At 40.4% G+C, this 26,524-nt stretch overlaps 1 protein-coding gene across 1 annotated transcript in view; it reads right to left on the minus strand.

Annotated features, from left to right (window-relative positions):
• trps1 (trichorhinophalangeal syndrome I) overlaps positions 1 to 26,524 on the minus strand; it is a 101,672-nt gene that overhangs the window by 63,055 nt on the left and 12,093 nt on the right. Inside the window, exon 2 of the mRNA XM_020597574.1 lies at positions 20,330 to 20,809. Coding sequence (XP_020453230.1) covers positions 20,330 to 20,342 — 13 coding nt within the window. The 5' untranslated portion in view covers positions 20,343 to 20,809. The remainder of the gene's footprint in view (positions 1 to 20,329; positions 20,810 to 26,524) is intronic.

Below are 26,524 nucleotides of genomic sequence, written 5' to 3' on the forward strand. Positions count from 1 at the left end.
CGTGTATGTGCGTGCGTGTGGCTGCATGCATACACTTGAGTATAACATAAAAAAGACAGAGGAAGCACAAGTGCGTTCTGTCCCCATTTTCTTCACTAATTCTTGTTGTCTCACACACTTATTCCTGAGAGCAGATGTGCCACACACACACATACAAACACACAGAGAGACAAAAACACATGCATGTGAAGGGCACAGACAGTTTAGGAAGCCTTGGGGCTCAGTCTGAGCTTTCATTTCCTCTATCCTGTATAACAACTGACACACACATATATGTATACATACATATGCACACAGATACACACAGACAGACAACGGATGAGACTTGCACAAAGGGACAACAAAGGCGGACAACGAGCTCTAAGAGAATTACTGCAGAACCCTAAAACGATCAAGACAGACCAAACAATAATCAGGTAGTTTCATATGAACAATTACAGCAGGCGTCCCAGTAGCTTATGGTGTTGCAGCATAGACACAGTACTGTACATGCATGTAGTTAGAGGTTTGAGTCTGGCCACTGAGGGCAGAGAAACACCAAGTCAACAAGAAAGAACTGGAAGCGACATAGGCCGACTATTGTGTCGCCTCACGTTGTCTTTGACTGGGCAAGTCGACTTGAAAAAAATGACACTTGAACATACCACATAGACTACAGCCAACGGCCAACTAGCACATATGTTCTGCACCCCGAGTGAGAAATAACTCCCCCTACCAGGAGGTGGCGGTATATGTGTAGAAGGGGAAAGAAGAAGAGGTAGACAGCGGAAATACAAGCTGTAAACAAAGCAGCTCTCATTCAATAACAGCTGCTGTTTATAGCTGCTTATAATTGAAAATACAGTATGTCTGATAAGTTGCAAATGTCACTGGTGTCCTCTGCCCTTGGTCTTTTGGTTGTGGAAGAAGAAAGGAGGTCATGGAGGCAAAAAAACAAGGAGAAACTGGACTAGTACAGTCACAGGCTCAAGCAGGTCTCTCTTGCTGACAAGGTCTGCCGCCAATTCTGTCGAAAAGGATAAGGATAATCACCTTTATTGGCCAAGTATGTTACACACAAGGAACTTCTTTCCGGTACAGAACCAAGGCAGCCATCTGCGGCGCCACCTCAACTGATGGCTCTAACCATCGGGGGCAACGGGGCCTGCCCTACAGACAGGGTCCAACTAGCTACAATCGGTGTGTGACCCAGTGAAGACGATGGCGACAGACGCTTGCTGACAGGAGCCACTGGCCGACTGTCGGCTTGGTGCGTCATGGGCCTGACATTTGTCACAGGTCTCCCCCTCTCTCCGTTTCCTGTCCACCTCTCTGCGACCCACTGACAAGTAAAGGCCCAAAGAAATAACTTCAAAAAATTACATCAGTAACAAAATACAATAGTACATGGGTGGACAATTATTGCTAAAATGATAATGCCAGCAACAGAATGATAATCACGCATCACAGACCACCCGAAAGGCAGATATTGAAGCCTTGCATTCATTTATAGCTTTTGCGCAAGACCTAAAGCTTAATTTTTAATGTCTGAGTTACACAGTAGGAGACACAGACTATAACAGTGTGGTTAAATTATTAGGCATTAGTGTGAAGGTGTCTAAAGTTCTTAATAAAGTATCAAGTTTTATTTAAGCTTCAAGCTATCATGCTTTATACAAGAGCAGGTGTCATGTTTGTCACAAGGTTGATTCAGAAAACAAAAAAAGAAAATCTTTCTCTTCCTCTTAGAAGTCATAAAAGTTCTTTTCCCAATTAAAGCTTTGTCGCCTAGTGGTACAGCGATGGAGAGGGTTTGCCAGGGCAAAAAAAATGTTTGGATTTTTGTGGGTTCACGTCCATCTCTCCTGTGTAACAGCCACACATCGCTTTTGTCACTTGTTTTCATCTTTCTCCTCCTTGTGCACAAATGCGCAGACAGTGAGCTTTCCTGTGCTAGGGGAAGTTGCAGGTCGTTGCGACATCAGAGTCTGAGATAAAAGCTCCTTAACACAAATGCAAACACACAGAGACGCACAGATACACACTGGGGATTCAGTTGAAGACTTGTTTATCTTTATCATAATGGGTCTTTTAAGAATAAATAGAATTATCTCAATGTATACAGAAGCGGTACACATAAACACACATACAAGAGCGTACAAAACTCATAATGCAATGCTCTTCTTTCTCACCAAAACCCACTCTTTTACATTTACATAACCCTGTCACAGTATTATACACCAGCTTTTGTTTAATTTTAGAAGAGCTGTTTCAAGCATATGGATCCTGTTGCAGTAAAAATTCCACTTGCCTATAAAAAAAATAATGTGGTTGCATAGAGAGAAAGGATTACTGAGATGTGAAATAAAGCCATCACCATTGTAATCAAGAATAAATTGATCAAATTAAGACTTCTCTCAAAGCACTGAGGTTCAATATGTGATGTGTTTCACCCACAGAGCCAAACGGTGTCTGATTTCACCACACAAAGGCAAAGAGCTGTTCATCCTGGGTTTCCTAACAGATGTGATTTCAAATTTTAAAAATAAAACTTTCTTACAAATAATAATATAAAAAGAATTTGGCCAGGATGGAAAATAAATTCACACGTTTTATTTTGAAATCATTCAGTCAAAGCAGCTAGTGCACTGCTCTTTGGCTTTACTGAGAGATGCTGCCGTAATCCATATCGGTGGGCAACTTCAGATGAAACTATGTGCAAACCAGCTAATATACAGTAAATTCTCAGCACATAAAATAGTATAGTGTTGTAAAGCCCTGTAGCTGTACTCTGAAAGAAAGCCAGCCTCTGCAGCTGCCGGAGCACATCACACTTGCACCTTTTCCTAAGGTCTTAAACTTTAAAGGCTTAAACCAAAAATCTTCCATTAAATTTCTATTTAATAGCTATTGTTAGCAATCTTGCTGGATTACTGTCTTCATTAAAACTGTAGTGAGCTGAAAGAAAATGAAGGGAAGACTTGAACAAAGGCAGCTGAGATTACATGATCAGCATCTTAAACTGCTGCACATCAAACGCATTTAGTTAACCTAGAACAACTTGGTAGCTGCAGCCAATAGATCAAACTGCACATCTGCTTATATATAGTACATACAGCAAGTAGCTGGTAGTAATGTACAATGATCTGATCTAATTCTGCATTCCCAACATGATAAGATGAAATCGATCACCTGTGATTATGTCTCGGCCCGCTCTGGATGATTTTATGGAGCAGAGTAGCATAGGTTTAGTGGGATAAAGGTGGCGATTAGTCAGGCAGCGTTGCCTTGACACAGGTATTGACATATTGGTATCGACCATTAATTGTGTATTATGAAGCAGGCACTGGCACCCCTCTGCAATGCACTTTGGATTACAACAGAAAAAAGAGCAAGCAGTGCCATGTAAACAAAGCCCTTGTAAACGCCTGCTATGGAAATTCACTTTAACTCGAGTCAGTTTGTTTTTTCACCATATTTTGACCTAAGGGCAGACACAGTGTTATACCTGACTTGTCTAATACATGCAGCATACAAACATCGGGCTGTACTGAACCAAATGTGCAAAGCAACACGTCTGTTTCTGCTGTATAATGTACGGTGCCTTTCCCTTGTAAACCAGCCCTTTATAGTATAGGGCTGCACGGTTATGGCAAAAATCATAATCACAATTACTTTGGTCAATGTTGGGATCATGATTATTTAACACAATTACTCATTGACTTTAGAAACCTCAGGCATTTACTGGACTTTAAAAATAATGGTCTTTTTACAGTGGGTTTTCTTGAACTTCAAACTGAAAACAAATGATCTCCATCTACCTAAATATGATTAACAGCTCGGAGGAAATTATTTAATACTCTATATTTATTGTACAAATAAAATGTTGCTACTTCAGGTGAACAGTATCGCCTGTTATAACCTAAAGGTTTAACAGTAAGGCTACATACAGTCATCTTTTCCTTCCAACTTCTTCATAACAATTAGCTAGTAGCTTAACAAGCCTGCTACGTTAGCCCAAACTGCATGATGGACTACGAGCAAAGCTCAAGTTATCGCAACTCTGCAAGTTTGTACTCATTTATCGGATGTTTTAGTGCATGTATGGTAACGAGCTCAGGTAATGTTTCACTTCACTGAATGTAGAGCTGATAAGTTGTGACTGAAGGGGTGCGCTGGATTCACAACACAAGACAAAACATGAGCATCATCGTGAAAGGGAGCACAGCACAATCATTGCTTTATCTCGATTATTTTGTTTTCATAATCACTGGGGGCCAAAATCATAATTGAACATGAATTTCAATTAATCACTCAGTCCGAGACCCGTTACCTTGTTTCAGTACTCCTGTATATTTATTTCATTTATCAAATGAAATAATTAAGCTTCTGAATGTAAAAGACAACAACATGTAATGTCAGTCAGCTGCAAAAGCTCGAAAATAAATCCAGAGGGGAAAAAGTGGTCCTGTCACTCAGTGGTTTGGACAAGATCTGCACTTGATTCCCAAGGACTGGCAGAATTCTTGGGCGTGGAAAACAAGATGCGTCAGTTATCATCTTGCCAGGCCTCAAAATAATGACATGGTCATATTTGAAAAAGATGCAGCTTAACACACCCCATCTTGATTGTTCTGTCACAACTTATCAGCCTCTTATGTTTGTGCTGGGGACAAGTCATGCAACTAGATCAGGACACCTTAGGTAGGTCAAAGAGATTCAGGTGTGGATCAGTAATTAGAGCACAGGTATGTAATCTTTAGTTCTCACACCCATCTAAATGCTGATACACCCTTAAAAATCCACGTACATGCACACAAATACAAGCATGGACGCGCACAAACACAGAGTTTAGTGCTTAAACCTATCTAGCTGATACTACACCCTAAATCCTTTCATCTCTTATTTTATACCCAGCCTCTCCCTCTGTCTTTCCCTTCTTTTCATCTCTTTTTATTCTTCACTCTAATCTCTCTCTGATTGACGCCACTGATGAAAAAAAAAAAAGCTGCATACTCTTGGTGTGCCTCCAAACCTTTCTTCCATCTTTCCATGTTCAGCTTTTACTACAATTGACAGCTGAAGGTATCTTCAGCATGCTCAAAAAACTTACCAATACGCAGCCCTGGGGCCGAACCACAGCTAGTGTGTTGTAAAATGTCAGCTATACATGGGCATCAATGAGGAAATTAGCCAGCAGTACAACCAATTCTTCCCATGTGTCGGCCTTTCGACTATCTCCCTCGCCATCAACCACTAACTGCTGTCTCTATGTAATATTTGTACTTGCACCATTAGGCCCCAGTTATTCATGAATCAAACACAACAAAGCACAGTTCTGGCAAAAACTCAAAAACTCATGCAAAGGCATGCAAAACAAAAAGACTTACAATTTCAAATTTGTTATCCTCTGGGGCTGATTTACACAAACAAGTAATACATGGAAGATCTCCACCATCACGCCTTCTCACTTCTAAAGTCTAATCAATGCACCTTGTGTGAGCAGCCCTCAAAATTTCAACCAAATCTGTTCCAAACTTGACATGTTGTATAATGTTAAGAGACAAAAAGACGGGGAGAACAGAAACTCCTCCGCTCTTTGTTGGTAAAGTTGTTATCTATTATCTTTCCACCAGTCCAACCTGAAACTCTGCATGTTTCTGGACACAAATATACAAAGACATAATCTCTACAAAGCATTCGCAAGTGTGTGAAAGAAAGCAGAAAAAGACAGACATAGATACTGACAGAAAGACAGATTACATTTTGTTGTTGCAGCTGCTGTCTTGCTGAAATTGACAAGAAATGTTTTTTGACTTTAGAAAAAGAGACACATGCACAGAGGGAGAGGGGGAGAGAGAAGGCAACTGGGAGAGATTTAGAAAGGCAGCCCAGAAGGGATGAGAAGGGGATACCAAAAGAGAATGAGATGAGAATTCATTGCCTTAAAAGCAGCTTTGAGTCAAACAGTGTGATAAGAATCAAACAGCACACACACACACACACACACACACACACACACACACACACACGCGATCTGTGAATATTTGTTTTCAAATGCTATGGACAAATAAGTAGATAAGAAGTACAGAATTACTGTTCATTTATGGTGTGTGTTTATGTGTGTGGGTGTGTGTTTGCATGTGTGAAAGTGTGCAAATGTGTGAGAGACTGAGAAAGAAAAAGCCAGTGTGACACAGAAGCAACGATGAGATTCTTTCCACCTATGTGTCATTTCCTCCCCTTTGCTGTCTCCCTCTTTCTCTCTCTCGGTGCATTACCCCTTTCTACACTCTGGCCATAATTTCACTGTAACAAGGCTTTCTATCACTCTCTCTCCTTCACCAAAAGCATACCTCGCTTTAACATCCTACAAATCATGGCAATCCTGCATGAAGCAATCAATTCAACTATCCAGCATCAATGAAAACGGATTAGCGCTGTAAGATGGAGTTAACAACAACTACGCTGTCGGGTCCTAGCCAACCGACGACGCGTCCAGTCTAACATGATATGCCACTGATCCCTGCAGAGTTGTCTTTGATCTTCCTGGTCTTAAAGGATGGTCAAAAATCAGGATCAGCCCTGAGCAGCACTTCTGGAGCCCCACTCTGGCACTTAAACCTGGTTTAATGCTGTCCCTTTAAAATGATGGCTTCCACAAAATAAGTCACAGTGTCAGCAAGATGATCAACATCTTGTGAATTACTGGATAATTTTATTTCCTCTGGTCTATAAAATGTTTAGCTTTATCTAAACAATGGTCCAAATCCAAATATATTCAGTTTATAGTGAATAAAATGGGCAGATAGAATATTTTGTAATATGTCTTTTCTTTTTCTCACGTGTCCAACAGAGTTTGTTGATTAACTGATTAATCAACTAATCTTTTAAGCTCAATACAAATACAATACAAAAAAAGCGATCTGCTAATAATCAGCGAGCACATGTAACGTTCAACAAAGGGTGACGAGAAGACGTTGATTTAGGGGGTCACAAACCAAAGAATTTGGGAACCACTGTCACTACAGAGTGAAGATGAGGTGGAGCCACTGGTCCCAGAGCTGTTTGTTTCCACATTGGAAATTTGTCAAGAATTTATTAAGACAGGGCAGCGCTGAAGCACAGAAGCCAAGGGTGACAGGGCAGGGTTGCAGAGTGACTAAAGACTAAAGCATCCTTCAGCAAGAAGGCCAAGTTATCTCCCGGGTGCCTGTAAGAATCCACCCTGCTAAAGTGTCCTTGAGCAACACACCGGCACTCTACGAGTCCCAGGGGTGCTGTTCAGTAGCAGAAACAGCAATTTACAGGGGTTGGGGGGGGGAGAGAAAGCACACATTTCACTGCACAGGATCAATGTAATATCACTAAAAAAAGCCAGTGAGCAAAAGTCATCAGAGTTCTACGCCTCACCTCGCCACAAAGCAGTGGTGGCAACTGATCTGCCTCCCCCTCCTTCTGTCTATGTGGCACTATTCTCTCTCGCTGCCTTCCTCTTTCTCTCTCCTCCTGTCCTATTATGGACATAGCAACAGTGCTGCTGTCAGGAGGACTAAAGGTTTGATTCACCATCTGTCCCTGTCTGAATGTGCATGTGCATATGTGTGTCTGTGTGAGATAGCAGATAAGAGCCATATATAAACTACACTTGAAAGCAGAAATGTAAATGTTTAGAAGTCACTGCAGAACACAGACCATATCAAGATACAAGGGAGAGCAAGGGAGGGAGGGAGCGAGGGGGAGAGAGAGAGTTCACACCAGGAGAACTAGCAAGAGACTGCAGTCAAGACTAGTGTCAGATTCCAGTCATCAATAAGACTTACTGGAATTAAGCATCTCAAAGTTATACATCCAAAACTCTTAATGTGTTGCTGACCTTAAGGGAATGAATCCAGCCTTGAAAAGATTGATCCGTTGGATAGAGTCGCTCCAGGGCTTTGTGCCAACAGGTAACATAACTTCTTAGTGATAACTCACTAAATAAACTCACAGATGCTGCCAGGTTTATATTTTTAAATATTTCAGGTAAGAAACAGCGAGTTACACTGCTAATTTTCACTGGTCAGCCACCGCTAGCATCTCATTAAACTCATTTATAATATAGGGAAGGTTGTCCTGTTACAGTATCATATACATATAGAAAACTGACTTCTCAACATACCATCTAAGGGTCTAACAGTTATTTTTAGAGAAAATATTAAAATGACATGATGGTTGATGATCCTGGTAGCAGGTTTATGTTATGGCCACTAGATTTAATTATTTTAGTCTTGCTTCTCAGAAGTTTGTCAGTCCTTGGACCAACAGTATTACATCTGGTTGGGACATTAACACTTATTAACATCACTGTGGTGCCTTTGAGCAAGACCCTTAACCCCAAGCTGCTGTAGTGAAGCTGATAAGTGGCCATAGGTCAGTCTGTTGTTGTACGAGGCTGCTTCCAGGTGTGAAAGTAAACAGGGGATTCCTGAAAAGGGAGGTGTCCTCTCAGGGTAGGGCAAAAAACAAATTACACAGCAGCACCAGAATTTTAAGTTCCCTGGTTGGATGTAACAGATTGAATCTGGGAGTGACCTAAGGGCTAGACATGCTTTATGCACACCCTCGTGCGTACATGCACACACATTCCTATTCATACTTCAAATCACATTCTGGTACATGCGCGGTTATGTAGACCGTCGGCGAGGACACAAACTTTTGGCATGTACACAGACACCCGCACAGAGTCCGCAAGGACCCTCGCAAACCTGGGAAGACATCAAAAATTATATCACTTGATCTTAGCAGACATGCAGAACTACAAAGCATGAACAGCCCTTTAGTGAGCTACTTCTATGAGGAACTTCACATCTAAAAAGCTGGTAGAAGCTCTTAATGCTCTTTTGTCTTTCTTTTATGAAAGTCGCTCCATCAATCCTTTAATTTTAAAATTCTGCCTTCAGACAATATTTCTTTTTCAACTCGGCTGTATTTTAGAATGATGTTATTTATCTGAATTATTGAAACATGGCACCTTACTATAATTGGCTTTTTTTTCCTGCAAATGTGCTTTTAAATGAAGCTGAAAGCACACTTCATGAATTAAATGTGACAGGTTTCTTGTGATAATGTCAGTGTTTGCAGATTTCGTGAGGCAGTCCTGAGAATGAATGAAATGTTTGTGCATGTGTGTGTCTGGTGTACACATGTATATGAATGTGTTTCTTTGTAAGTGCAAGCTTACATCTCTGTATAATGTAATGCACATATAGATGGGTAAAAAATTAAAAGACAAAACCTGAATAAAAGAGTGCTCTCTTCCAGGATGACAATGTCCCCATATGACATGAGGGGCCAATGAACGGTTTGAGTGTGATGATGTGAATGATGTGCTTCGGCCTCCACAGTCTCCTTTTCCTAGCCCAGTTGAACAACTATGAGAAATTCTGGACCGACACCTTAGACAGTGCTCTGCATCCCCATGATCAAAACCCCAAATGAGGAAATATCGTTTGGAAAAACGGTGTTCATCCCTCCAGTAGAGTTCAGAGAAAATCAATCCCAAGGTGCACTGAAGCTGCTCTGGAGGCATGACGTGGTGGCACCCAATAACACCCACTAAGATGCTTAATGTAGCCTTTTCCTTTATGTGTCACCAGTATGTACATGCCTAAGAGTACATGTGAGTGTGTGCATGGTTGCACAAGAGTGTTCGTGTATGTGCATGCGTGTAAGTGATTGCTAGCAGAAGTCCGTTAACCTCAGAAGTCATTACCACAACCCCGAAGTTTATGCCAATTAGGCAAAATTAAAAAAAAGCTAACATAAAGCAAAACAGACAAATGAAATGAAAGTGCTTTCTAGGGGGGAAATTAAAGTGATTATTTTAACCCATTTGAGAAAAATACTAAAACAAAAATAGATTTAAATTACCCCAGAGTGTGTACTGAAAACAAAATAATAATTCAAGGAAAAATAGAGTGATCATTGGAGTAAAAAAAAAAAATACATCAGACAACAATTAGACCAAACACAACTAGACAGGAAAGAAAACGCAAAAAAAGTGAAGCGAAAATGAAAAAGTAGTAAAAATAAGGAGAGAAACAAAATAGTAGATCAAATTATCTAGAGAAAATGAAAGAAGAGTAAGACAGTAATCGTCTGTGCGAGCAGGAGAGAGAGAATAGGGTATTATTTGACATCACTACTCCTGTATAGCTTTCCATTCTCCTTTCCACAATACATTTGTTTGTACAGCTTCACTCGGGGCAGACCACTGTACACACGTTCATACACACAAATACACATATTCTCTCTCTTGCTCTCACACACACAAACGCATACATAGACCCCTAAAGAGGCCTTTTTCCACACTGGGCCATATGGTGCAGACAGGCGCACGGAAACAATTCTCTAAAAACAACACACACTCTGCACTAAGAAGTCTACCACACACAGACACACACACACACAGACACACACACACACACACACACACACACACACCAGACAGTTAAACCTGCTGTATGAATTGTTGCCTTGTTCAGTAGTGCACCAATGGCAAGGAACCTGCACTGGAGATTATTGTACCACATGCACACATTTTCAAACACAGAGGCTCAACATTAAGCATTCTAGGGCATTTATCCATTAGAGAGGTTAGTTATTTTCCCCAGCCTAAAAGTAGATATTCAACTTAATATTCCAACAGAGGTGGTTGTAAATCCGTTCCATTAAGCAGCTGGTACAGATGTCAGCACAAGCCTGGAGTTCTTCAGGACCACAAATTGGAGCTTGACTGGTTATACTCATGGATGTATTAATGGAGAACTGGACACAGCATTGCTAAACAGATCCTATTCATTCCTATGAGAGTTGCTCAGTGGCACACAAAACTGTCATATTTTCGGATGCCAGCCATGAAAATTATCCAGATGTTTCGCACACTTCCATGTTTTGGGGCCCATGGAGCATGTGTACTTGCATCGAGATGAGTCTCCCGCCGGACTAGCCGGGTGACTTCTGGTTCACACAAGCATGAATGGGATAAAATAAAAATATTCTATGGTTAAACCACACTTTCCATGTAGCATTGGACCCAATGAATCAAATTCTGAAGATACAAAGAGTCATTGCGTGGGGCTTGTTGCGTTTGGGAAAGTTTATTCATTGTTTCACAGCCACTTCTTTTCCAATGATTCTCTGTGAGAAAAATGCTTTTTGGACTAGTGTGCATCACATAAATGTGGAAGTTGAAATAACATGGTTTGGCCAGATTCGGTTCACAGCCCAGCGCTGTTGCTGGTGGCTTGGTTATACTGGTTAATATAAGGGCTAGCCAATTATTTGACTTTTTTGGCATCAGACATTATGAAAATTAACAAAAACTAAGCTAATGCCTCTAAACACCTGATGACTATGCACAATGCATAGACTGTTAAAGTGTAATGGATGTACCCATGATATTTTTAATGTCTGTTGATGACAAAATCCTGCTCAAAGTCTGGCTAATAGCATGACAAGGTTAAAAGGAAACACTATGATCATAAATTTTTAAGTATAGTGCATTTAGTACTGTTCTAGGCAACATGAACTGAGAGGGTAAACTATCACAAGAGATGGGAACTTCTATCTAGTTTGCATTATACACATATAGCAAAGTTGTTGGCATCTTATCCCAAACAAAAACTAGCAGGACTGCTTTTTGAAGCCTTATCATGGACTGCTATTGCCCCCCTTAGAGATCTCAAAGTGTTCCATAGCATGAATAAAACCATGAGTGACTGACAAATTTCAGCTATTGATACAGGAAAGCATTATACCTATCAAAACAGTAAAGCCTGCACTGAGATCATGATAAAATTAATCTGAGGATAACACATTCAGTTGTGTATTTCCATCTCTGTATTGCACTCCTACTTCAGCTCAGTGCTTTCTTCGCTTCTAATCAATATGGCACATTGCCAATACTTAATGTACAAAAAAGGTTTCTATTCCAATCTTTCAGTCATGGTTTTATTTTCTCTGACAATAGTTAAATCCATTTCTCTGCCAGTATCTCAATGTCCCTTTTTACTTTTCTCCCTAAAAGAGAAAGAAAATAATCTTAACAATATGGAGGTTTTCATATTCCATTACTGACAATTGGCTCTGAAAAGACTCAGGAATCAACAGTGTTTGTTATTGCAGTCAAACGTATCAGAGGGATTCAATGCAGCTACAAACAAAAATGTCTGATTTTCCAGGTCAAATTACTCAGCACTGATTCATTAAGACCAAATAAGTGGCTTCTGTAAGACACGATGCAGAGAAACAGAGCAATACTGAGTCATCTTACTGAGAGGAAGCCTTCCTATCAAAAGAACAGAGAAGAAACCACATATATTATTTATATAGCAGTGCTTCCTAGGGGTGTAACAGTTGTGAAACCAAACCTGAAACCATGGTCGACGTGTCCACAACATTGAGTAGCAGTTCTGTCTGCCAGAATTTATTAGCAACACCATTTTATAATCTTGTTTGAGTTTATATAACCGTAAGAATGACAGCAAAGCAAAATGCATAAACATATACAAAAGTAAAAAAAAAGAGTTCTCCCATTCTCCCCCTCTGTTCTGCTCCCAAGTGCTGAAATCATTTCTACGTATTGCAAAGGAACATCCAGCACTGTGGCAACCATGACATCAGCAAATAGTGTATTGCTGGACATATACAAATACGGCATATGTTTACAAAATTTTCAACATTTCTCCTGTTCCTGGTTTTTCCTTCTGTTTATCTCTGGTGACAAGTTTGTACCCACATTGTTCCACACACCAGCACTCGCTCTGCACTGGCACTGGCAATACAGTCAAACAAAAACAGCCATCTACTGTGAAGCCCGCTGCAGCATGGTGACTGCGTCGGTGGCGTCTGGCTTTCTTGGGCACCCGGACACGAAAAAAAAAAAAAAAACTTCCAGTTGGAACTATCTGTAGGCCCCCAGCTACTCTGTGTGGCAAGCTGTTCTGCTGCTGCCAGGCACCCTGGAAGCTTTAGCTGGTTGAGCTGCAGCAACACCGCTATCCATGAGCCTGTCAGCTGTGGGAGCTGACAGGCTCATGTCTTTATCGTCTAGGGTGCTGGTGCTGCTGACCTGGCAGCAGCACTATCTGCAGCAGCCTGAGCCTCTGTCTTTCTTGGCTGCATTTCAGACAGCCCAATCCAACACCATGTTTTGAAATGCCAGGTAACCCTAACCCACTGCCTACGTCTAAGGTGGCTGGTCTTGGTCAAATGACTTCTGTGATGTCAGAATATTTGAAAAGTGAAAGTTGCCAAACTTGGTTACAGTGATACAAAGAACATCCACAAGTCCTGACAGTGCTGTATTTGATTTAGTCCTTTGACAAAAATGCATATTAGTTTTATTCAAATTTTAGTCAGGATTTCTGTTTACATTTTTGTTTATATCTTCGAAGCATTTTGAGGTTACAGCTGTCACCATCTGTGGGTGGAAAAGGGTGTTCATTTGTTCACACTGACAGTCCATATCCCTCTGTTCTTCAGAGAAATTATTTAAAGGATCGATTCACTCAGATTTTGACTAAAACTTTGTTATTTGGATTTAGTTTGACAGTAGAAGCTCAATCGCCAGAAGACATTAATACAGCTAAAGTTCTGTAGTGAATGTCAATGGTTGACTGCTCACATTAATCCTGCAACCTACTCATTTGTTTCGACAGCAGCACAAAAGATATGGCTACATTAACATTAACACAGCACCTCCTGATAAATTATCTTACCTGCATTTTCCTAGTTTGTGTCAGCTGCTTTTTGCATCTTCTTGTAACTGTGGGTGAATTTAGTTCATAAACCCCTTTCTGCCAAGAAGCAGTAATGTCAGATGGCAGAGACACAGACATTGAATGTAGTGCACAAGGTCAAGTGGCTAAACCAGCTTCTGCACAAGATATATTTTGATAAGTGGAGGAAACTATTCTACTGGTCAGGAGTTATAGTTTGTGATTCCACAGATGATGCACATCACTGAATAAGACTTCACAAGTCTCATTATCAAATGTTTCTTTTTATTTACTTTAAATCTTGTTTTCATCATAAAAAATAGGTTGTCAACTAATAGTGTTCATCATAGTTTTCATTAACGAAATGAACACGGTTGCTAGTGATGGCACGTCACTGCTATGACTAATGATATATGGTAAAAATGTTGCATATCAGTAAAGTACACCTTTACGCAAAAATTTTTTTTTGTAAAATAGGCAGCCACGTTTGAGCTGACTTGGCAGTCATTTCTGTACCTTAGACAAAGCTGTGACTGCAGAGTGATTTTTCCCCTCCAGACATACCAGAAGCAACACACAGCTGTATACCCCACTGGCATATGGATTAAATAAATAGTCTGCACAGAGCTTGTTAACACTTGTTCACTTGGCTACAACTGTGCGTTGTAGCTAAGTGAACAAAAAACACACACGCCCACATCTGTGCACACCCAGACAAACTCACACACGCAAGCTCCATGCACACAAACAGGTATGGTAGCTGCACACACATGCAAATATCCTTACAATTTGTAGGTAACTAGATGTAACACAGGTTATTGTGGGAACAAGTTGTGACACATTTGCAGATCTAATGGTCTGGAGAGCCAAGACAAACATGCACACAGACAAATATGAAGTAGACGAAAGCTTTTGATATATGCCAAGCAGCATGTCTGTTTGTAATTACAAAAACTCCAAATAGTAATGTACATCTAACCGCCTCAAGCTAGTGTGTGTGTGTGTGTGCGAGTGCTGCTAGGGGTGGGAGATATCAAAAAACGTGATCGTTCTCATCAAGGCAAAAGCTGTCTCACGATATCAGTGCATAACAGAACCAGGCCAGTATGATGGAGTGTGAAAACACAACACCCTAACGCAGTGGGCTGCGTTGGCCGGGCGGTGAAGGGTTGCAGGTGGAGTGCTTTAGGTGTGTGCGACATAGGGACAAGTCCACAAGTGGCTTCATTCACATTTCCTGCCCCTGAGCTTGCATTTTGGTTAGGCATGCTGCTAACATAGCCTACTCTACCTTACCACCAATTCTACCACCAGTGCGTCAGCATTGATAGAGAAAACACAGCTTAACATCCATCACTCTAAAAAAAACACATGGCGTGCCATTATGGTACGTTAACTGTGGCCCAAATTTGACACTGAATAGCAGCGAACGCTCATGCTAACAAGGTAAACAAACATTCTCTTCCAGTGGGTGTTGACGTTCTGTTCGTCCCCCGTACATGAATGGTCAATGCAGTGCCTTTTGCTGGATGATGTCACCATCCGGTGTGGTGAAAGTTGAACCAGATCCAACATTTTCACCGCACGGGGTTGCGTCATTTTGCCAGCACCCCCTGCTGTGCTGGTGCCGGGTGCGGTGGACGCAATCCCCCATGGAGTTGAGTTGAGAGGGCTGCGTTCTTTCACACATTTGAAACTCAGTCTGAATCTCATGCATAGTTCATGCACAGTTATAAGATCTGAAGAGACTCATGTGAAATCATAGAGGAGAGAAGCCAGTCAGTTGAGTTTGTGGCAAAGCCTTTTACACTGCTGGCATATTGTTGTCTTTTACTGCACATGATAATTCATACTCAAAGTCGAACTGAAGTGACATTTATTATAAAATATAAAAATCACCCTAACAAAAGCATTTCAAAATGCATGTGCATTCTTTTGCATTTTGTGACTTGCACTGGAATAAAAGACTATGTGTATCGTCACACCCCTACTTACTGTATGTGGTACTACACCCCACTAGAGCTTCTATCAGCTTCAGTCTCATATATACCTGCACACATATAACCAGTTCATTTACTTAAATACAACAGATGCCTCTGCCTCACACACACAAAACAACTCAAGCAACAGGCCTTCACTTCAATTCTGTGGTATAATAAGTCTGACATAAATACTGAAGCACCAGTTGGTGTCTGGACTCCCTCTAGCTATGCAGTCGTCACTAACCTAATCGTATTAATGGATTTCAGCCCCAATTTTGCTACAAATACGGAAGCAGACACAGAGGGAGATAAACTGGTGGAAGCTTTGAAAACTGGGTTGGGTCCATTGCCCCCATTTTGCCTAGCTACAGTTCCTAATCTGATGGATTTTTCCCCCCAGAAAGGCTGGACAAAAAAAACGGAGCCTAAAACCAGCCAGTCAGTTCTGGCTGTGTAGAGCTATCCTTACAGACACAGTGCATCAACAAGCGGTTTCCCACAGTGTGATTACAGTCAGGTGTCAAAGTGTGCTAGGTTGACTTCTCTGTACACCTCACTATACAAATATTTACAAGAGTTTTATTTTTAAATCAAATCTGTGTACGCACTTTATCTACATCAGGCTTATCATACTATAAGAAATAGTATAAGCTGGAGGCTAATAATGATTATACTGCAATGTAATACTGAGTGATTATTACTTACAGAGCAAGTCAGAAGCCATGCTGGTTTGACTGTGCTGATTGCCAGTATAGTCTGTTCCATCCAATTATGAGACAAGTCTGGTGTCATATATATATAGCTGCAAATTTTGGGGCTGCAAACCTTGGACTAATCTGTGCTAAGATTTACACATGCATCTCAAGGACTTAGGCAATAGGCAATAAGTGAAGTCAGTGATCATGTATTTGCCAAAAAAATGGGTGGAGAAAACTTTACTACCTGGATAAACTCCTGAACAAGCAGTTAATGTTCCTACAGATCCAAGCAAGACACACAGTGATAAACACAACATAATGATGAACATTACACAATGTGCAGCATTATAGTTGTTGCAGTGTAATAACTCGCCGTTTGACTGATGACAGCATGTGTTGTAAACCGAGTTTGTAGGCAAGCTGCTAACATACCTTAATGGTCAGCCCGCATTTAATTAAACTATTAAAGACCGCGCACTATGTCCTGCCCCCATTTGTGATGTCACAATGATTTAAAGCATCATTGAAAACTGAATTCAAAAGAGGCCAAAATCACTAAGATTAAGAGAAAATGAGATAATAGTCTGCTGCTTCAATTTGATACAAAGATGTCCTCCAAACAGGAACCCATACAGAGAATGAGACATACATCTGCCACATTGATCTCTGATTGATTGTGTGTCCTTAAACCAAGTTGATCATTAACAAGCTAACAAATTAAGTCATTAATTGTCATGACAGCGGCTGACACCTCCTTTATTAAACTACATAATTAATAAGCCTTTATTGGAATTAATTATAATGAATTGATGTTTGGGATTTGGGGACATGTGTAGGAGCATTAGAGGGTTTATGTTTTGCTGTCCCACAGCACACACACACACACACACACACACACCCACAGAAACACTGACACAAAAACCTGGGTGCGAACTAACTATTAACGGTGCATCCTGCTGTGGGAAGATGAGCTCACCGCACACACACACACAGTGATCTACCAGCTGACCTACTGTATTTTACATTTACATTTCAACAAACAACAAGGTTCCACTGTGACTTGTGGCGTTGATGTGTGTGGAAGAGCCAGAGCGACAGCCAGCGAGAGGATGACTTGACAGACAAGGGGAAACACACAGGGATTCACAGCCTCAAAGAAGCAAAACACATTTGTGGGACACTACATCACAAAAATAAACTCCCGAAAGTCTTGGTAATGTGTGCGTTTTTGTGTGCAAGTGTGTTTGTGTGTAGCCTGAGAGTCAGACATGCTTGTGGGCCTGAGTGAATTGTCTCTACTGAACATTCCTCAGTTTTCTAAAAACTGAAAAAACTCTGCCAAACTGACTTGTACTGGCACATCAAACACTACATGATACCACAATGTGAGCACAAACCCACACATGCACAAGTATGCATGCGTGCACATGTGTTTACACAGATGAAGTCGTGCAAACATGCGCATGTAAAGACACACATATACAAACACAAACCACAGCTAAAAGCATCAAGGAGCTCAAAGCAATCGGCCCTGCTGAATATCATTGCCAAGCAAAGCCAGCACACCACATAATGAAAAGCACACACACACACACAAATGCCCACACTCTTGCGCAAAAGGCCTCATACATACAATATATACCCAAGACCATAAACTAAGGCTTGCACTAATCATTTTTCTATACAAACATGCTAAAATAACAGCCATTCATAAAAACACAACAAGGCTAATTTTCAAAGAAACACATTGATACCATGGAGTGAGCAAATGCATATGAGCACGAACACACACAAACAGACAAACTAAGTCAATGAGCCTCCCCAATTACACACAAAGATAATTCCCCCCTTAGCCCTACTTGTAGTTTTAATAAAAGGATATTTTGGGTCATTCTCCACCAAAACTTCTGCCACGAATGAATAAAATTTGGTTAAAAAAACTAAACAACTAAATAAAAGAGCAATATTTCTTTCAGAAACCTGACTTTGGACAGTTTTCACTTTTACTTTAGTAAAACAGCTCATAGTAAAAACTGCTGAGACAGACAGAAAAAAAAAGAGCAGGAGTGTGTGAGATAAATGCTTCAAAGTGTAGGGTGACACAGATGTAGGAGGATCATACAGCAGTTGTACATCTGTGTGTACACGCAGTGCAACTGATGACTCAGGGAGGGGAAATGGCAGCAAGCCTAAACAAATTCAGATATTCCACCAGGTCTGTGTATTCATGTTAATCTTACGTGTCGTTTTACAATAACCCTGAATCAGCAAAACTCAATATGGTTAAGGTGCATCATACCACCTACCACTATATGAACACACACAACTGCTTACTAAATTTACAAACTCATGCTCTGACTCTTCCACCAACAAAAACACAGATGAGCAGGTAATAAAGGATTGTGCACATACAGTGAAGACTTCAAGGTTCAACACAGTAGTCACAGAAAGAGAGCAGCAACAATATTCACACTCCGATAAGTATGATGAACACTACACCACAAACCACTGCAGCTTTGCATGCACATTTACATAATAAACTCAACTGAATGAATTTGTATTTCCTGTAGTACAATAACCTGCGTGTGTACGAGTGCCTTCTTGAATACATGCAGCAGCAGAAACAATAGCAACAAATTTCATTGTGCATCACCACTACGCAGCAGGTTGGCTTGTGAAAGTTTTGTAGTGGATTAACAGTAAGGTGAAATCAAAACAGTCGCATCAGTGGTATAGTTAACAACAAACAGCTGGTAACAATTCATTACATATTTTGCTTTGAGTGCATTTAATTTTACCCAGCCAATTAAACAACTGACCAAGCTGCTACCCCTAAACTTTACTGAGTGTAAGGAACTAATGAGCTCTGCTAATGAGGTTTACTGAAGTGGAGTGAAACAAAGTAGACATGATGGAGGACCAGGTAATGTTCAGCTAAGAATCAGTCACTCTATAATGTCAAAGACATTCTCCAGCACCCTCTGCTAAACCTTAAGACCAAAGCACATGGGTAGCATTTCAAGGCAACGCACACAGTCACTTCCTCCTGCAGTGATGACTAAGAGAAGGTTTTCATAATCCTTCTCAGAGTACTGTTGCTCTGCATAAACACTATTTCATCTGTAAGCAAAGGATAAGGGCAGTAATGCTATTCTACCAACAAACCGGCAGAGATGCCCATCGAAATGTCTTTTCTTTCATTTAAAGAGAGGACGTTTTGTCTTTATTTGATTTTTAGATTAAACAAAATCATGACTCACTGAGGTTGAAGAAATAAATAAAAACGTACAGTAGCCTATTCAAGCTCAACCATATAAAAACGCAGAGGTGCAGCACAAACACACAAGATAATGATAAGCATATATGGATGTCACTTTCGGCTTTTCCCCTTAGGGGTCGCCACAGTGAATCGTCACACCGACGATTCGCATGTTGACATTTGGCACGTGTTTTATGCCGGGTGCCCTTCCTGATGCAAACCTGACTCGAACCCGGGGCCACAGCGGCGAGAGCGCTGAATCCCAGCCACTAGTCTATGAGGGGCCCCAAACATATAATGTATTTTAATCAACACACATTTGAGCAAAGCTTAAAACTGAAGCTACTTCTAACTAAACATGGATCAATTGTGAAAAACTGTACAAAAGACTTTTTTTAAAATCACACCTCTAATAGTAAATGCTAGTTAAACATGCTGACATGTAACTCAGACAGACATGAAACTAAATTCAATTATTTTGTGTTTTATGCATAACAAAAGTATTGAAAGTTTTTGAGTTATTTTTGTCACAATTTATGTCATATCATCCTAGTAATGGAGCTCATTATGACATAAAAGTTATAAACCATCATACTGAGGGATCAATGGCTGAATAGAATAAAGCATATAATCATATAGTTGTCCTACCTCTGCTAATCATTAGGCTACAAAAACATCATGGCTGGCTCCTGGCATTGGCATCAGCTCTGTAGATTTGACCCCGTGCCACAAACGGTCCGTCCAGCAGCACACGTTGGCCCCCGGCCTCTGTACTCCACACAGTAATGGGAAGCAGAAACTAGCTGTCAGACACGAACTAATATCCCTCCATTTGTTTATCAGGTCCACGTAACTCCGCACAGATAGGTGAACTAAACTTTAAAAATTGTGTCTTTGACTTTTGTTTTAGTAGGTCTTAAACTCCACGTAGCATCAGTTGCTCTTGGTCCAGGGTCGTTGCTCCTGAATGCGTCACAGCTGGGCAACAGCTTCGAGTTTGATCACGTGTGTTGTAGATCCGTGTAAAAGATCTTATGCAGGCTGTCCTTCTTGCTCTGCTGTCTTTTTGGGTTTTTTTGCTTCTGGTGTAGACTCTCAGTCACGCTTGTCCACCATCTCCTTAACAACCTGGAAAATGACAGAAAGACAAATGATGTTAGAACCGAGCACATTCCGCACCATTTACCAGAACCTGCTTGACTTCAGGGATTTTGTCAGTATTTAGCGTTCACAGGAAACAATTTTATCCAGACTTCATACATTCGAATTGACATGCTGATCAAAGGTGTACAATAAGCAAAAACATCTAATGCCCTTTTGAGACTGTACCCAGACAAACTCTGAGTGAACCAATTTCATCACCAGATTTGACAGCTGACAATGCCTTCCACATGTGAAGTCTGTTTTAAGGCCCCAGGACAAAGTAAAGCCACTGATAATGGAACATACTGTGTCGTCAAAATGTATGTGTGTGATAATGGAAAGCATAAACCAGTCAGTTAAAAATACTTAGAATCAAGTATTCAATACAGGCTGCAGCCTAACTAATAATACCACAAGGAATTCATTCAAATTAGCAAACCATTACAGCCTGTGGCAGCATCACCAGCATCAAATCACTCGCTCTCTCTGTTTGTAGAATTAATATATGCTCTAATTCAATAATGACTGCTTTATGAATCAGAACAAAGCAGTCATCAATGAGCGATTACTAGATATTAATAAATAAAAAAAATCACATATCAAATTTGCATCGACAATCTATTTGGAAAGACTCTCCAGTTCTCAGTTCCCCCTTTTGTTGCCCCAACCACAAAAACCACCCCACCCTCTCTCTGCTCTACCACTCCCCTCTCTCTCTCTCTCTCTCTCACTGCCACCCCTTCTTCTTTCCATCCATCGTGCCTCTCCCTCGTACCACAAATCTAAATCTGAATGTGTATTTATACAAAGCCAGTTTCCTTGGGTCAGTCTGACTAGTGTGTGTGTGTGTGTGTGTGTGTGTGTGTATATCAGTGGCGAATAAGAGGATATAGTCTATATTTGGAACTTCTTTTTTGGTCATTTATAGACACCGTTTTGTCTTCTCTGTTATTCCGAGGCTGTGCATATGAAGCTGTCTTTGTTTGGACATTGTTGGACCATTAGTGAACAAAGAAATGAACACAGAGGAATGGCTCTCATATCCCGGGGTACCGGTTCAGTGGTTCACCTGGTCCAGTGAGTCCCTGACCATGACACGTGGCTCTAAATTTATTTGGACTGTAGAATAAAACAAATGAACATTTGAGATCTTGAGTGTGTCACTATCTGTAAAGGAATGCGTGCTGTTTAAAGTAAGAAAAAGACTTTTCACATAAAACGCATTATGAGTCATAACTGAACTTATGAGTCATTTTAAAGACTCTCCCATTTTACAACAGCAATGTTTTTATGGATATAAATATGTTTTTGAAAGAGTGGCTGATGTTTTCCAGGTAGGCTTCTAAGGAGGAAAACCATCATGTCCCCAGGTAACCCTAGTTTTCCCTGAGGTAAATTAAAACGCCCTTAATGAAAATGTCCCCTTCTTCTCCTCCTCCTTCTCCCTATCTTAACACACTATGAGGACTAAATACAAACACATAGTTCATACTCATACATTCTAATGTTTTCTCCAGGCACTAAAACTGTAACTACAGAATGACAAACACACATTTCTAGTAATTATGTAACTGAACACATAACAGTATTATTGATAAGGGTAGAAAGAAAGTAAGAACATTCTTATAAAAACTGGAGGATGACCTACTCATTGTAGTACTCACAACAGGAAAAAGGGGGAGAAAAAGGTTTTTGTTCAAGACTCAGTGAGACAATTTATTTTCCCTGTGGAGCTCTGACTCAGTCGAGCTGCTACTTACTCATTTACTCACCGTTTTCTTTTGCCCCTCTGCTTTTCTCCTCATCTTCTTTTTCCTTCATTTCTCTACCATGACTTCTCTTTTTTTCATTCCTGTCTCTCTCTTTCTCACTATTACAGCCCGGTTTGCACATCCCCTCTGCTTTACCTATCAATCCATCACTGAGCTCTGTCATCTGCATATGCTTCTTGTTTTTTTCCAAACTGTCACTGTGGCTCAGAGCCCACATGGGGGTGGGGGTGGGTGGGGAGCGAGGGGGGGGGTTCCTAGGGAATGTTTGTTTTTCTGTTTCCAATTTGGTCCAACCCGAGGAACTCCACACTCCACTCTGTCTCAAACACACCATTCATGACAGCCTGACGTACATGATTACACACAAATACCCACTCACTAACGCTCCCTTGCTCACACACACATGAATGTATGCGTGTACTCATACATGCCAAGCGGTCTCACTGCCACCTAAATACACACACTGTGCATACGCACTTACAAATATGCAAACATCACTCGTATTCATTCACCATCATTTTGACCATGAAACACAAGCCCTGTAATTTATCTTTGTTCACATATTTTATTGTTTTCTGATTTGTTATTGCTAATGCCGTTTCAAATGACACGGTGGTCAAACTAATTAAGCTCGTTTCTTCCACGTCTTTCAGTGATTTTCCCCCACCCCGTTCCAGGGAAACTGATTGTCTTTGAAAGGCCTTTTTGATGTGTCTCAATGCATTTTTAGATGTTATGTTGACAGAGTTAAGCTCCATGTTCCATCAATTAGAGCACAGAAAGCACATTGTTTCATAGGCAACTCAACTATTCCATCTGAAATGGATTATTTTAGTCACTTTTGTTGTTTGGATTTCAAAGACAAATGCTGATCTTCACATGCACTAATACAATTTTATCTTGTAGGGATACAAACAAACCAAGAGGCAAACAGGCTTTCTTCTCTGATGTGTGGTGTTTTGCTTTAAGATGCCATGTAGACTGAGTTTAGTTCCACATTCCATTCAAATACGTATTGGACAGGAAACCACACTGCTTTTTATTCAAAAGCTACATATGAAAATTACAGTTTCTGTTGTTTTGATAGTTTGTATTTTAAATTCACAAAGCGTAATGTTCAAAGGTTCAAAGAAATATCTAAGATGAAAAAAAAAAAAATCAGATAATCACACGCGGGATTGGCAAGCAGATTTTTTTCCTGGTATTTAAACATATAAAATTTGTATTTGCCTTTGACCAATCACAGCACAGAAACACATTAAAGTTATGTTGCAAATAAGTATGACTGCAGTAAACTGTGTTTGTCCTGGTTACAGAGACAGGCAGAAGAGCTGAAGCAGTTTTTTTTTTATTTATATACATTTATAGAAGTTGTCCCCACTTAGGTGAGGATGAGGCCAAAACTGTTATGTTGTTGTCCCTCAGACATGTCAAGCCACCCTGTAGGAAAAGATTTCCACTGAAAGGACAAAATGAGGGCAGTAAAACAAAACAATATGGTTTTTATCCCTTGACTAGGAAATACTATCATGATAGCTCCCAGTGGAAGATACACTATGTCAGATAAACATATCTATGAAAAGCTGACACTAATTGACACAGTTGACAGTAATTGCTGATATCAGTGATAAAATGTTGTACTGATGACTGGTTATGGTAACATACAGAATATTCCACAGTTCCTGATCACTTCCTTTTGTCTGGTTACTCTAAATTCGGCCTGAATGAAAGTAGACAACAGTCTTTCAGTTAATTGGTTTGTCGATCATCTAATTAAGTGATTTTTAAGCAAAACAATTCTAATAATCCACTAGCTCCAGCTTCTCTGGTGTGAAGATTTACTGCGTTTCTTTGTCTTCTTTGATAAGATGCTGAATTTTGTTGGCTTCTGAATGTAAGCTTAAGATCTGATATAAATATTATATGCTTTTTTCTAATATTTCTGACAATGTATAGATCAAACAATGAACAATAAAACATTTGACAGCATTCTTATTTACAATAATTAGCAATATTTGAGTTCAAATGCAGTTAATGCTCAAGTGAGAGTGCTCAACACCAAGTTGAGCCACAAGTCCTGAAAATCAGGACTCAAGTCCAAGTCCTGGACTCGAGTACTACAACTAATCAATCTTAAAACATTTCTGTCAACACCGTCTACACATATTTGGTTTGCTGGTGTGTCTAGTTGCTGCACCTCTAAAATGTAAACAGCTGCTATCTGCATTAGTAGACAGTCACTAGTAGACAACAGAGCAAAGCAGCAAACCTTTACCAGGTTTGTTATGACATAAAAACATAATGCTATGACAAGGTTGCACTGGCAATTTTACTCAGTAACCTTGATCAACCAGATCTTTTGGCTGCTGGGGTTAAAGCTGAGGGTGTGGTCTGTGTATTCATTACTGTAAGCAGTGCACAGAGCTTTCGAGTTTTGTAGTGACACAGACACACGAGCAAGTTCTTGAGAAGTCCTACTTCCCTATAATGCAGTAGAAGTGTTCCTCTTAGTGCTTCTTAACGCCTAAATAAACAATCAAATGAAAAATATCGGCCCACTGCTTCCAGTGGGGTGTGAATACAGGCCTAACATTAGAAATGCAGGATGTGAAGGGTGAGGGACTATTGACTGTATACAAACTTGTCAAAATGCTTCCAGTAGTTGTAGAATTATGACTTTTTTAGTTTTTACCAGATGTCATAACAGTGCAAGGCGGACTGACATGGGACAGGACCCCTGCCAGAATTCAATCACTGGGATTTCGTGGTATACACCTAATACCACAAGTACAGCCCAGGATTAAAATATTTTTACAATACTTAATCATTCTTTACAAAAGTTAGTCAAATCAGACAATCAATTAACAGCTCATTTTGGTCCTTTTCTATTTCCCATATGCCACCTGTAACCCCAACAACATAGGAAATTGCTGTCACTATGATCTGTTCCACTAGAGAACATCAACGTACACCTCTAGGACAGTGTCGTTTTATAATATATTCACTCAAATACACTACACACACAGAGAGAAAATGGAACAAAATAAATCCCTAAAGGATTAATCAAAGATATAAAGTTTGTGAACTAGCCAAAATTAGCTGCTACACGGCAGCAAACAGGATTTTTAAAACACAAATGATGACTGGTAAATTGCTGCTGTGACTGGTAGAGAAAACCTTATCAACCATTGCCAAGACAGTACCCGCAGTTGCATGGTCGATGGTTTTAAGGTCCCACCCTAATGTACGATAGTAGCAGGAAACCAGGAGCTGCATAAATCAACAAAGGGCTGTTGATTCTGACCTTGTGCGCCGCTGCTAAGACTCCCATTCATCAAAAATAATGGTGAACTAACTCTGCTCCAGTGGTAGTTGTAGGCGTAATGGAAGGAACTAGCTGCTGCATAAATCAACATGTTGATTGTTGACTCTTGCCTAGTTGTCTTTCCCCCAAAATACAGAAAACAAACTCAAGCTCTGCCAAAAGCACATACACACCTCACCCGTCTGCCCGAGTTTGCCGACATATTTGATGATTTTAAACACACATACACGTACCCATGCACACACCCCTGTATTTGTGTGTGTCATGGTTTGATTTGTCTCCATCTGCGTAGGCTCAAACACTACATCAGTCTCTCTCGTTCACACACACACACACACACACACACAAACAAGTGGATAAAAGCAGGCCGAGACTTTATAGGCCATGCACTCACTGCTACACACTCGCAGTTCAACATAACTCTCTCTCTCTCTCATGTACACTTTCCACTTGTGGAGAATCGGACATTTCCTGCAAGTGGCCGGTCCGAAGGGAAAAATGTCTGGACAAACTTAAGACACGCGCACGTACAGACACACAGCGGAACATTTTGAACCCACAATGTTGACTTTATATTAATTTCCAGAGCCCTTCTGTCTGCAT

Source organism: Monopterus albus, unplaced genomic scaffold, assembly GCF_001952655.1.
Source record: "Monopterus albus unplaced genomic scaffold, M_albus_1.0 scaffold34.1, whole genome shotgun sequence".
NCBI lineage: Eukaryota > Metazoa > Chordata > Actinopteri > Synbranchiformes > Synbranchidae > Monopterus > Monopterus albus.